Here is a 14258-nt window from a genome sequence, read left to right on the forward strand (position 1 = left end):
GCAGTTGTTGACAACCTTTAATCAATAAATGAAAACTGACTGAACCGAGATCATATAGCTTTCCCAAAGCTGCACCACCTTCAGTGACACAAGCTTTAGTCAAATTCAGTTGCATCTGTCTTCACCATCCTTAGGAATGTCACTACATCCTGTGTCTCTCCTTGGCAGGAGACACCTCTCAATGTACCAACTCCACAGAGCATCTTAGTTTGCTTAGAACTTAAACACATTAAAAGACCTGGTAGAAAATACTGTGAATTCAAGAAATCTAAAATGAGAGAAAAAAGAAAGAGAGCCTATGTTGGCTGCTTGATGAATACTTTCTCTAAAGAAGTCAAATGCTGGCTTGGAAATAATCTAGGTAAGAGAATAATAGAGGTACTAATGGTATTTGAGTATGGGTAGGTTTCTTGTGTTGTTTTTTTTTTTCTTTTTCAGGGAGAGGAGTTGATGGTACTGAGATATGAAACCAGGGCCTTTTGCATTTACTAGGCAGGTACTTTAACACTTGAGCAATGCCCCCTCCAATTTAGCTTTAGATATATTTTTGGAAGGGGTCTTGGACCCAATCTTCCCCCTACCACTTTCCAGTAGTGGTATGATGACACCTGTGCATAACTACACCCTTTTGTTGCTATTGTTGTTGATATGGGATCTTGCTCACATTTTGCCCTGCCTGGTCTTGAAATGCTGTCTTCCTAATCTATGTCTCTGAAGTAGCTGGGATTATAGGTATGAGTCATAATATCTGATCCAAAGCAGACAATTTTCAGAGTAGATAATTTTGAAATCCTGGCTTGTAGGTTCTAGGATGTCTAGTTGTATTCTTGACTTCTAACTTATAGATGTCACTAATATTTCCCTAATTATGACAATCAAATTATCTCTAGATAGTACCATGTCTTTTCACAGTTATATCCCCACTACTTTGAGCTGCTGCTTTAGGTCAATAAAATTACTCACTAGAGGAGTATTTTACAAGCCAGGTGCTGGTGGCTCATGCCTGTAATCCTAGCTACTCTGGAGGCTGAGATCTGAGGATTGTGATCTGAAGCCAGCTGGGCAGGAAAGTTGGTGAGACTCTTATCTCCAATTAACCACCAGAAAACCAGAAGTGGTGCTGTGGCTCAAGTGGTAGAGTGCTAGCCTTGAGCAAAAGGGACAGTGCTCAGACCCAGAGTTTAAGCCCCAGGACCAGAAAAAACAAGGTATTTTACAGAGTGTTTAGCAATACAAAACATTGAAAGAGAGGGACCAAATACACTATACAAATGAATGAAAAATCCAAGTGCCTGATAATATTTATAATCATTTTTCTCAATAAGTCCTTTAACATTGATTTCTACCACAGTAGATCACTGCTTCTGCCCTACTTCAATATCCACCCATTGAATCTTCAGAAGATGAAGCTGAATAAGTTTGTCATTATTTTGTCACCATTTCAACAGATGCTCTGACAGTCTTTCTGGGGCTGTATTCAGAGTGTCTGTGAAAAACCAGGGAATCTCCATGCTCTGTGAGAAGGGCAGAAAGAAAATCAGAACATGTGAGTTACACTAACAGTGTTCCCTTACAATGAACAGTAAACTTGACACACAGAGTTTATGACGGCTTCTTTGCAGAATTGTGCCAGCATTGTATCTGGGAAAGGAGAGGCGAAGAGTCACCAGAGAAAGCAGGAACTTTAGGTTTACAAACACAAAATACATATGCCACTCTGTTCTGAAAGCAGCTACGATATACATATTATGGCCTCTGGCTAAATGGCTTGAATAAGATCACCAAGGCAAAAGTTGGACCCATGGCACTTGATGTAAGAGCTCCTTTAATCCACTTGACTATGTTTCTTTACTAATGAGAACAGAGACTAGTCTATGCTGTCACATTTACAATGAAATGGATTAATTTTCTCAAGAGTGTCCACAAGGTCTTCCCTATTTTTTTTCTTCTTCTCCCTTTGTATTTCAATTGCATTGTGTGTGATCCATTTCAAGTCCAGGTGTATTGAGGGTGAAATTTTTTTTTCTGAGAGCAACTGAGTTGTACTTGACATTTTGGGGTCCCATACATGGAGTAGCTCTTCCAAAGGTCATGTACAACTTAGTTGCTTCACAAAATGTCAAGGGCAACTCAGTAGCAATTGTAAATTAAAAGAGAAATTATATTTTACCCCCATCAGCCACATGGACTCTGAGGAAGTATCTTTGTTCAATTAATTGTATGAGGGTGAAGTGGAAAATTGTTCACTGATGTTGAAAGATTTTCCCCAACAGGCATTCAGCTCTTTGCATGATTTATGGATATAATTTTACTATTCATCTATCTACACGATGACAAGTGCTTATTTTCTTTTCTTGAGTTGTCTTAAATCAAGAACTCTGTCACTAAAGAAGACTGTAAATCCGTGTTAATTTAACTATAGTTGTGGTACTTAATGAACTTGATCTTTTCCAGTACAACAGGAAGAGAGAATTGGGGAGAAAAGTGGAGCTGTGGCTCAAGTGGTAGAGTGCTAGCCTTGAGCTGAAGAGCTGAGGGACAGCGCCCAGGCCCAGAGTTCAGGCCCCATGACCAACAGAAAACAAAAACAAAAAAACCAAAAAACCCTCTTTAAACAAAAATGAATTCTTCTTATGACTGTCACTGTAAGATTATGTTTAATGCCACAGGACTGGGATAAAGAATCAGCTACCTATCTTTTTAATATAGTAGACCAACATGTGTTGGCTTTGCATTAATAAGTTCCATTTCTGTGGGGACTGGACCTTCTCTCTCATATATCATACTTCTCAAGATCAGTTAGAAAAGTTAGTTATGGTCTGGGAAGTTTGCTCAGTGGTAGACTGCTTGCCTTGCATGCCTGAGGCCCTGGGTTAGATTCCTCAGCACCACATAAGCAGAAAAAAGCCAGAAGTGACACTGTGGCTCTAATGGTAGGGCACTAGCCTTGAGCTGAAGAACTGAAGGACAGCGCCCAGGCCCAGAGTTCAGTCCTCACAACCGACAAAAAAAAAAAAGAAAGAAAGAAAGAAAATAAAGAAAAAAATGAGCTATTTGGGTTTTGTTTACTTCTGTGTGGGCTCTGTCCTTCAAATTAATGTGTGAAATGTTAAATGTTTGAAACTGGAGAAATGTAAATTATAGGTTGATGTATTCTTCTGCTCATCTTCCAGGGTGATACTGAAGTTCTTGTTTTTAGCCCCATTGTGATGGAATTTCTATTATTTGCTCCTCAGGAAATATTCATTATTTCCACTATGAATTCAGGACACTTAGCTTGGCACCTAAGAATACCAATGGGCAAAACCACATGAGGTTGGTCTCTTCTTTACTGTTTATTTTTTGCGGGGGAGGGAGTTATTCCTGGAGTTTGTACTCAGTCTCATGCTTGATAGGCAGGTATTCTACTGTTTGATCTCATGCCTTCAGCTCATGTTGCTCTCCATTATTTTTTATGTAAGATCTTACTTTGTACCTGTGCTGGCCTGGGCCATAATCTGCTATTTATGCTTCCTATCATAGCTGGAATGACAGGCATGCATCACCGTTCCCAGCTTTTTCTGCTGAAATGGTGTCTTGAGAACTTTTTCTTTTCCCCTAGAACTGCAATTCTCCCCATGTCGGCCTCCTCAGTAGCTAGGATGACAAGTGTGAGCCACCACACCCAGCTCTCCGCCAATGGTTTGTATGGGTTTGAGGAAGGAAATAACTACCAATGAATACTGATTAAACAAACCTATCCATGAAGGAAGCGTTTGGTGTCATAGGCACAGATCTGGAGGACAGACTGATACTGGATTCAAATCCCCCTTCTTCCTCTCACTGAAACTCACTGATCATCAGTTCCCTATCTCTAAAATGACACCATCAGTGCCAACCATCCAGGATTAGGAATGATGGCAAGAGCTGCCTGATAATAGTAATGGTGACGAGTGGTTTTAGTGAACTTGTCCTATTAGAGGACCTGTCTTCTATCTCCACTTCACCCTAGTTCTATTACCTATTTTCCTTAACTTCTCACCAAGCCAGAATTCAAGAAACACCCCCCCCCCAGATACTTTTTCTATGTTAAAGTTAGTTTGTAGAGGTCATGCTTTCTCTATATACTGAGAAGGGACAAATTAGAATTGTCACAAATTTAATGTAATGAGCAGATACTACACATTAGACACTGCAATGAGCATTTGCTATTGTGACCTCTTTTGAAAGCTATAAATCTATGAAGTAGATACTGTAACTCTTATCCACAGTTTCCTATTAGGAAATAAAATCTCAGCTATATGAAGTTACTCTGCTTAGGTGATATCGGCTAGAATTTAATACAAATTTTTCTGAAAGCTGATATATTTATACTCTATTTCTGGCTCTCCTTTGCCCTGTTTCTTGCCAGTACTTTGTTTTGAGTCTCTGAAATGGTAAACTAAGATTCTGCATCCTATATTCTTCTTTCACCCTAATGAGGCATCCTTCTCTTTTGGCTATGTTGGATATGCCAACATCTTGCTACCATTCTGTGTTCTGGCAAGAATCCGGGCAAACTGGTCTTCTCCTAATTGAATGGATGGTTTTCTGGGAAATGGTGGCAATTCTATTTAATAGATTCTCCTGAGCTGTGGGGTCGGTATGGAAAGATATGGCAAAAGACTTTAATGTTGTGAAAAGCAAAGAACATCAGTAAAGAATTAGCCAATGTGGCTATCTCCTTCTAATACCAAACAATAATCAATGATGTAAAAGACAAAGGCCAGACCTTAGATCTCAGTGACAGAGAAAAGGAAGAGGCTCTTGGCCACTTCCTATAGTCTAAGTCTCGCTACCAATTGAGGGTGAGGAACTAATAACATACTTATTTTGTTTATTTAATTTCAAAAATAAAGTATTTTATCATTAGTTGCATTTCCAGTAAAACAAATAACATGAACAAATTAGATTGTCTAATTAAAAGAACAATATGTCTCATATGTGTTAATGCTAGGCTTAGGATGTATAGGTGAGATAAATAACTTAAAATGTTTTCGTACAAAGTCGAGAGTTTTAAAGTTTACATATAATCACAGTATGTTATTTGGAGGGACAGTTGCAATACTAGAGTTAGAACCTGAGACCTTGTGGTTTCTAGGCAAGGGTTCTATCACTTGAGTTACAACCTGGGTATCTTTTGCTTTAGTTTAGTTTTCAGATAAGGCCTTGAACTTTTTACAGTGGTAGGAAAATAGAGAGGCTGGCCTTGAAGCACAATACATTCCTACCTCATGCATAGCTAGGATTGTAAGTATGCGGTAGCGTGCCTAGAGAAGATAAATTGAACCATTGCCATGTAGAGATCCAAGTAATTAATGCACAGAAGGACTCTGTCATTGGTACTTAATACGTTTTTATATAATTAAGAAATCAATGAGCACAGAGGAAAACTATTCCAATCCACTTAGATAACTTGGGGATTGGTTGAAAGTCTAACATAGTCATTGTCTTAAATTCCTCTGAAGTTCTATGAAATGAGACAATCAAATATAGTAAGAGGTCATTCATCTCAGCAAAGGACAGAAGGGGTAAGACATGGGACCCAAGGCACTATGGATTACAGGAATGACACACTGGGCAGGAAACAGGAGGAATAAAATGAATCTGTTCCTTCTGAATGATGAAGTTTCCAGTCTTATTTACTCTTCATCTCAGAGTGCTGGAAACTAGATGTATAAGTATAGAATTACATGTGGATCAAATTCTAGAAAAATTGAGAAGAACGGGAGGCTAGGGCTACACACAGCTAGGATTTTAGAGGCTCGGGTTGACAAAGCTGGTTAGCTCCAGGCAGACTACCAGACAGCATACAACTAGCAAGCAGGTATTCCCTCGGGGATTTTGGGGCTTCATCCTCCACATGAAAGCCAAGAAAAGCCTAGGTGATGAGGGTGTCAAGCCTTACAGTCAGAACGAATGAATAACAATGAAGACAAACAACATAGGCAAAAGCTTAGAAGGAAAGCAAGGTCTAGACAAAACAAACTATAAACAGAAACAAAAACGAAGCGAAACAGAAACAGTAATAAAGATTTTGAATTTTCCTTCTCTCCATCCTCCCCAAAGGGAAAAATATGTTATAAAAACAAACAAACACAAAGAAAAGAAAGAAATCTTGGAGGAATAAAACCCCAAAGATGAGACTTTCAGTAAGAAGATGGGAAGATAAAGCCCTAAAGCAAAAATAACACAAGATGGGAATTGTGGCATCAAGAATCTCCTTGGGGAGGAGTACAGATGGTGGCACATCGATTACAAATAACTAGACCTAACAGAGTTTGCACATTGAATTATGCCTACTTTCTTTCTACAAGTATTTTGAATTTAGCAGCTTCATTTGAAGAGACTGAAGTCATGTGGTAATCTAGCAAGGGCCTAGGGATCCCATTGATAGATATCCTAGAATTTCTCATTAAAGATTATTGCTTGGCTTTACAATCTACAGAAGAGTTGTCATTCACATTCTATTTTTACAGAAATATTTACTTGTTTGCTATAATTTACCATCATCATAGTAGAATACTGTTGAGTAAGTATGTTGTTCATTGATAAACAGAAAATATATGTACTATACTTTTATATATGTCTCTGAACACTTTCTGTTTAGAGAATATAATGGCTTCTCTTGAGCATTGTAAGCACAGAAGAGTGCTATGTTTCTTTTAGGTTGATTCATGGTTCATATTTAAATAATCATGTTCACCTTCCTTCTTGTAAAAGTATGGAATTCTTTCAAATAGATTTTAGATATGTATGCTATGGTTCATGTACCCCAGATAATTTTAAGAATTATTCTTCTTAATAAAAAACTTAGAACATATAACCCAATCCTTAATTTTTATTTCTTTATTCATCATGTTCTTAAAGTAAAAGTTCCAATGTCATTTGAAAAGATACTTTCAGTTTCTAGAGTTTTAGAGCCTCACCACATCATCTTGTTTCTCCCTCCCCAAAAGAGCCAAAAATAATTATAATCTACAAATAGCAATAACATATTACCTTGAAGTAAGAGAGAGTGAACTAGGGGGTGGCATTTTCTAAAAAGAATGTGCTTATTATCTGACTTGTGAAATGGTGACCCCTCTATACAGGACCTTTACAATAACAATAAAAATATTGACTTAAGAATGTTACCTTGAGCAATGTAAGGTGTTTTCTCTTCGCTCGGAAGGATATTTACAGGTCGGGGTGTAGGTGCAGGAGGTCTGTTCATAATGAAAGACCGACTCCCAGTTTTCTTTTTTATACTCATATGGGCCAATATCATGTCATATTCATTGTCATCAATCTCAGCAAATGTGTATGGATCTTCATCCTCTTCCTGCTCCTTTTCATCCTTTTCCTTTTCTTCTCCTTTGGGCTCATCCCTTGTGTCCTGTTTTACGTTGAATGGATCACTCCAAATTTCCCTTCTTTCCATTTGGTCTTCTACAATTTTCCCTGCTTATGAAATATTTAGATAGCACTTTTCATTTAACATGCAATATTCTTGGTGTCCATCTGTCACTTTTGTGAGTTCCCCAAAGTAACTTAATCAAACCTCCTAGGAAATAATATGAAGTCTTATTCTTGTCTACAGAAGACTAATTATAAACTACCCACAAAATTCCAAACAGAAAAATGAGCTGTTTAATGTACTAACTTAATTTTCTATAGTTTACAATGGTCAATTTTGCTCAAAAAGACACTTTCAGGCATGGATTTCTTTGACAACATTAGTATTTTCCACATTATGCACATATTTAATATCAGGAAATTGAGTTATAAATCTAATCTAAACTTGAAGTGCATTGAAAATGTTGTTTTCAAGCATAATACTCTTAGACATTTTATTTATTCAAAATCATTTTAACTTTCATATTTCTTATGGTGTTGTTGCCCTAAGATTCAATTTCTTTTCAGATGACAGGTTGAATAGCCAAAGGTACCATTATTTGCTTTCCTAGCAGCTATTTTCTGGCTATGACAAACTGACCTTCAAAAAATGCCAATGAGGACTTCCAAGGACACTGAAAGTGAGGTTCATGATGTAAAAGACAGCATAAACATGGGCTTCAGGATTAATTCATTTGAAAAGGATAAAATTTCAGGCTTCACTATCTCTTGTGGCTTCACATGTAGTAAAATGTCTATATATTTTTATTATATATTTAGAATATATATAATAAAATATTTTAGTAGTTGTTTAGAAGACAAAATGTATGAAATGCTTTGAATAATGAGTGAGTTAGAAAGGTGGCTGATTGTCCATGAGAGAGATTTTTGTTTGTTTCTCATTTATATCCAACTTGCCTTTATTTGACTAGTTAGAATCTAAACAAAGTACTCATTCTGTTTGCGGATGGGGATTTCAGTGGAAAACCTTATAAGCTAAGAGAAATACAAATAATAAGGCAGAAAAAAGAACATTCTTATAAGACAATTGAACAATTGGTTAACCTATGAGGAAAGGTACTCTTCCAATACTCTTTCAGTCACTTGAATCTAAGAAGCATTAGTTCTGTTTGTACCTAGCATGAACTTCCAGATCAACATGACTTGCCTTCCCCCAATCCCCCATAGATCATGTGGCTTTGAGACTTTGACTTCGTGACTTCTGTTTCTCTGACAGCCTCCTGGGTGAAACTCGATTAAGTGTGTGGGAAATGCTTTTACAGTGCTTCATTTTTAGCAAAATGTGTCAACCACCTCACTTTTACGAGCCCATTTCCTGAGCTGCTAGCTCTCTCTCTGTTCCCACCCACCATTCTTCCCAACTCTTTCCAAAGTCGATGCTTGCACTAGAAATCACACATTTTACTTTTTATGTTCCAAAGTATCAGATTTTACTTTTCACTGAACAGTAAAAATGAGCTATCTCATTTAAATTAAACGATTCAATTCTGTTAATTCCAGCTTTTGAAACAACAGAGGAAAGAATTAAGTAGAAAAGAGATGGACAGCAGAATTGCAGGATAGTTCTTCCTAGAAGTGTGGTGAACCTTCCTATTAGAAACCATATGGTCAGGTGTCTGAACCAAAGACTTAGTCTCAGTGAACTAAGTTCTTTGTGTTATGATCACAAAGATCGTGTGAAAATGGAGAGATAATGTGTTCTTTTTATAAAGTTTTGAATATTCCATTGGGATCCATATTCGTTTCTCCAATGATTATGTCTATGTGTTGATCCTTGGGAATGCTACACACAAGGAATTGGGTAGGTGGCCTCTCTGTTTTCAGTAGTTGGGGAGAGATAGGATTTATTCTGAAGGAGTAATTCCTGAAGCCAAGTAAAAACCCATACAAAGTCCCTGGCAAGATGATTAGTGGCAGCTGCCAGTTTAAAGATGGATACTTTATTTTCCATTAGCAGCCCTATGTGGTGAAAACAATACCATATATAAAATGTAAAACTTCAGTCCTTAAATACAAGCCACCAATCCTTCATGTTATCTCGTCTACTTGGTAGTTTTCAAGAGTCACATTTCTGGTCACAGGCACCTGGTGAGCACTAGGAGAGATTAGTTCTCGACTACCTAAGCAACAAATGAAGTACAGAAATTTACACTAGGGAAATACAATTTGATCTAGCTACTATAAGAGAGTTTAACTTAAAAATAGACTTCATTGCCTGTTTTGATAATTGTGTAAAATTATTTCCACATGTAAAATTAGAAAAATTGCATCAGCATTTTATTGTCCGTTTACTGCTAACCTATATTTTCTTTCCCACACAGATTTTTCTGTGCTCTCTTCATGGCTATCACTCAAGAGTCCACTGGAGCTTGACACATGACAATGAATGCCTGCTGATGAGTGAGTGAATCAGAACAGAATCCACTTGGTATTTCCCAATAAATAGTGTGCTTCAGCTTGAAATGGAGTGCAGAACTTTTGAACTTGTATATACAGAGGTTACTCTGATACACTTGAGCCTTCGCTATGATAAAGCCTTCAAGGACATCAATGCTAAATGACATGGCTTCAGAATTCCCCTCAGGAACAGTGTTTATGCACCTTATAGCTTTCTGGGATCCTGAAACTAAAATATAGCAATAAGCTGTGCACTGATGATGGGTGTTTACATCTCTTATCAATTTTTTTTGTAAGAACATTTGATGAATTTGGAAAGTAAGTGTAAAATAATGTTGAACAAAGTAGGAGGTAATTGGTGACATAAGACTGCAGCTGGAGCTGGGGGTTTCCAAGCTGCTGAATACTCCAAGCAGAGAAGTCCTACAAGGAAGCTGCTCCTCGTGGTCCCCAAAAGGACTAAATAGCATGCTCCCAATGCCCTCTCTCCCTCACCCAATTGTGCATCTGGGAACATATGCTACGACAGCGAAGTTAACTGGTCTACCACTTTGGCAGGGATATCATGTTCCTAGACTTTGATCTCAGTATACTCCATGATAAGCCCATTACCATTTTCCTATGGTTACTAAGTAAAAAGAATGCCTAAGATCCTTTGTAAATCATCTGTTAATCACTGTAAACCATTAGCCTTTTCTTTTTGCCAGCAGACTAAGAGGATCTCTGAAATATGATGCTGTTTACTACAGGATGCCTGACATTTGTAGTGAGATTTTTGCTCTAGAAGGAAGGAAAAAACAAGGAGGGAGAAAGAGAGGGGGAAATGGAATGAGGAGGAAGTAGAGGAAAGAAACAAGGGAGAAATCAATGAAGGGTGAAAAGAAGGCAAGAAGACAGGAAGGGTGAAAAATGGAAGGAAGGAAGGAAGAAAGGAAGGAAGGAAGGAAAGAAGGGAGGGAGAGATAGAAAGAAGAAAGAAGGATGGAAGGAAAGAAGGGAGGAAGGAAGCAAGGAAGAAAAGATGGAAGGAAAGAAGGAGATGGTAGGCTTTTCTTACTTCATTTTCTTAGCCACTAGTTAATAAACAGTAAAATGTACAATTACGCTTGGTTTCAGAAGCTGATTATGTTTGCATAGATTTACTACTGCACTATATACTATGCAAGCCCATCAAATCCTGTTTTTTAAATTATATTTTTATCTTTAGTTGTTAAAAAGGGTTACCATTCACCACATCAGTTTGTAAGTACATTGCATCATGATTGATATCAACTTTTTTATTATTCTCTCCCATCTCTTCCAACCCAATCCCTCTTTCAATTGTCCTAGTTTCTTAACACTACACATTGAATATTAGGACTGAATTCTTCCCCACTTCCTGTTTTTGTTGTTGTTTTGCATTTACACATACCCTGTATCTTGAAGTGAGGTCTTTCTAGTTGGGAGGCAGGAGATACAAGTCTTGGTGGGGGTAGAGGTGGTCTGCCACAGGTGAGTGGCTGTTGAGGATTGTTTTCTAGATTAATTCCAGGAATGAACACATATAAGTCATCATACTGGTTCTCAGAACTGTTGGTGTCAACCTCTGGTTGGCTGTGCTTTGCTTCTGCACTGGATTCATTCTCCTTCCCTTCCATTGCCCTTTCAGATTTCTCCGCTCCATTTGCAGTTGGCCTGTGTGTCTTCCTCTTTCCAAGATGACATGCTGAGTACTGTGTGGCTATAAAAGATGAAGATTGTACAATTTCACTGCAGCACCCCCTCCATAGTTTATAGATTTTTAAAGAGCTAGTAGTCCAGCTAATCCTGTTGTGGCTCCATACGGTGGAAAACTGTCAACTATATAACTTTTACTGACTTTCTTTTTGAAAATTTAAAGCATTTATCCAATGAGCTTTATTATTTCTTGTTACAGCAGTAGATGACACACATAGATATAATGATATTTTGATTAGGTGTAGTTGTCATTGAGCAGATTCATATACTTGAGAGCATGATCTATTTTTATTCAAAAATATTATACTATGAATATTACTTAGCCAATTATTAATATTTTTGATGGGAAGGCATTCAAATTACGAATACTAGGTAATTTTCAGGAACTTGAACCTTCATGTATAAAATGCATACTATTCTGAAATTTAATCGAATTCCCTCCACACAAAGAACCATGCTATGATTTATTCTTCATATTATATACAACAGCCATTAGAACACGATAATTTGAAATTTGAAAATATTTATCCAATTTTCTTTAAAAGATTTTTTTTCTAAAAGAAGGATAAAAAATTGTGCTAACTAGAATGTGCCTATAAATCTACAAGTAAACACATTACATGATAAAAGACAAATATATATTTGGATATGATAAATTACACAGAACTCTAGACATTCACACAATGAAGTCAGAGGAGGATATTCCTAGGAGACCACAAAAACTCAATAGCTATGTGCATTCCAAGAAATGGAAACAAGAGGTTTTTCTTTTGTTGCTGTTTTTGTTTCTGTACCTTTTGTCTTGTATGTAAGTTTATCTGTTTGGGGAAGAGTAAGGAGGCGCATAGAAATGGTGGAACAATGGGTGAACTAACGCAGCAGTGATACTCACTAGATACTATGTTGAAAATGAACTATACAACTTGCTGGGGGCTGTTGAGAGGGAAAAACTGGGAGAAAATGAGGGAGAGGTGGAACTGTTAAAAAGAAATGTACGTATTTATTGTTTGACTTATGTGACTGTAACTCCTTTGTAAATTACCTTTACAAGAACAATTAAAAAACAAGTGAATATATTTTTTAAAAAATCAAGGTGATTTTTTTTGTTGCTTGGTATGTCCCTCCCCCACGGTATAACCCCTGTTTTCACTGTATTTGATATTGGTATAATTTGGGGAGGGGAAGGAAAAAGCAAATTGCTTAAATAGGGATACAGATGGACCCATTGCAACAATGAGATGTACAAGATGCTATGTTGAAAAATGAACTTTATAATTTAGGTGGGTGGTGGTGGTGTTGGGTGGGGGGGCATGCAGCTGAGGAGGTGGGAGGGAAGGGATGGTAGAGGAAAAGCAAAGGAAGAAGCAACAATGCTGGATAAGAAATGTACTCATTACCTTTCTCATGTAACTGTAACCCCTCTATACAGTATGTTCACAATAAAAGACTTAATTAAAAAAATCAAGGTAAACTTTTGGATCTTTCAAGCCAACTTTGGGACCTCTATAATGGAAAGTGTGAACTGTTACTTTCAATGCAAAAACAGGCATTGTTTAAAATACTTGTTTAAGTAAAACATCATTTAAAAAGCCAAATAGCAGAGTAGAGAGAAAAGGAATTTTTAAAATGAAGGGTTACATTATAGAAAATTTTGAGCCATAGGAGAAAAATTAGGCATAGGAAAAAAAACCATACTCATGCTAGTAATATGCATTATTATATAGTATTTTCTTTTCTCTCTCTTTTTCCTTTAATGTGAGAAAAATGATACAGCTTTCAGTACCAGATGTGAACAAAGAGTATTTATAAGAAGCTGGTTTTCAAATGATCTCTCCAGACAGATTTCATTCATTTTTCCGTTCCTCCCACCAGAACACTGAGCCTTAAACAATGTAGTCCCAAGAAACATTTGACCGGATGATGAAATGACTAGAAAGAAATTGTTGCTTGGGCAAGTAAAGGCACTTCACTATTTCTGTCGGGAAAATCAGTCATCAACTCAGAATTACATTCATGCTACCGTAAATTACTCACAGCCACACTTTGGTTTATACATCCACTATTGCTTGACACTAATGAGCTAACGATGTCTCCCTGGTACATGTCAAATGTACCTAACCTGAAATGCAACTCTGGAAAACTGGATTTTATCAGCTCATGCTTTGAAGCCAGTGAGAATCTGCTGAGTTCTTCACTGGGTCTCCCTTAGAAGACTGTAGCTTTATAAATATGAGAGTTCTTAATTTCAAACTGTAGGCAAGAGAATTAACTTTGCGAATAACTGAGATATGTTCTCTTATTATACAAAGTTCTTCTGGGGATTAAGTATCATGACAGATATATATGGTAAGTATCATTTTGGGCCTTTATTATTACCTCCTATCATTTTTTAATTTAATTGTCAAGATGATGTACAGAGGGGTTACAGTTTCTTACATGTTCAACAAGAAATGTAATCATTACCTTTATTATCATTATAATGTTAAAATTTGTAAGCTTAAAAGTTTTTGTGAATTTAATATTTAGCTCATGCGCATTCACACGCACGTGTGTGTGTGTGTGTGTGTGTGTGTGTGTGTGTGTGTGCTGCAATGTTTGAAGGAGTTGATTGTGCCAAAGTATGGATTATACAAAGTAGACATGAGAACCTATTAGATGATTTAAAGAATAGTGATTACTTCTTTCATGATAGAATTTCAACTACTATCACAGATTTTCTTTTTTTTTTT

The 14258-nt window shown here is 37.0% G+C and overlaps 1 protein-coding gene across 1 annotated transcript in view; it reads right to left on the reverse strand.

The window, feature by feature from the left end:
• Nucleotides 1–14258, reverse strand: part of Bank1 (B-cell scaffold protein with ankyrin repeats 1) — a 189440-nt gene that overhangs the window by 21560 nt on the left and 153622 nt on the right. Inside the window, exons 9-10 of the mRNA XM_013023789.1 lie at nt 11225–11533; nt 7156–7461 (exon numbers count right to left, since the gene is read on the reverse strand). Of these exons, the coding sequence (XP_012879243.1) occupies nt 7156–7461; nt 11225–11533 (615 nt within the window). The remainder of the gene's footprint in view (nt 1–7155; nt 7462–11224; nt 11534–14258) is intronic.

This window comes from Dipodomys ordii, unplaced genomic scaffold (genome assembly GCF_000151885.1).
Source record: "Dipodomys ordii isolate 6190 unplaced genomic scaffold, Dord_2.0 Scaffold70, whole genome shotgun sequence".
Classification (NCBI taxonomy): Eukaryota; Metazoa; Chordata; class Mammalia; order Rodentia; family Heteromyidae; genus Dipodomys; species Dipodomys ordii.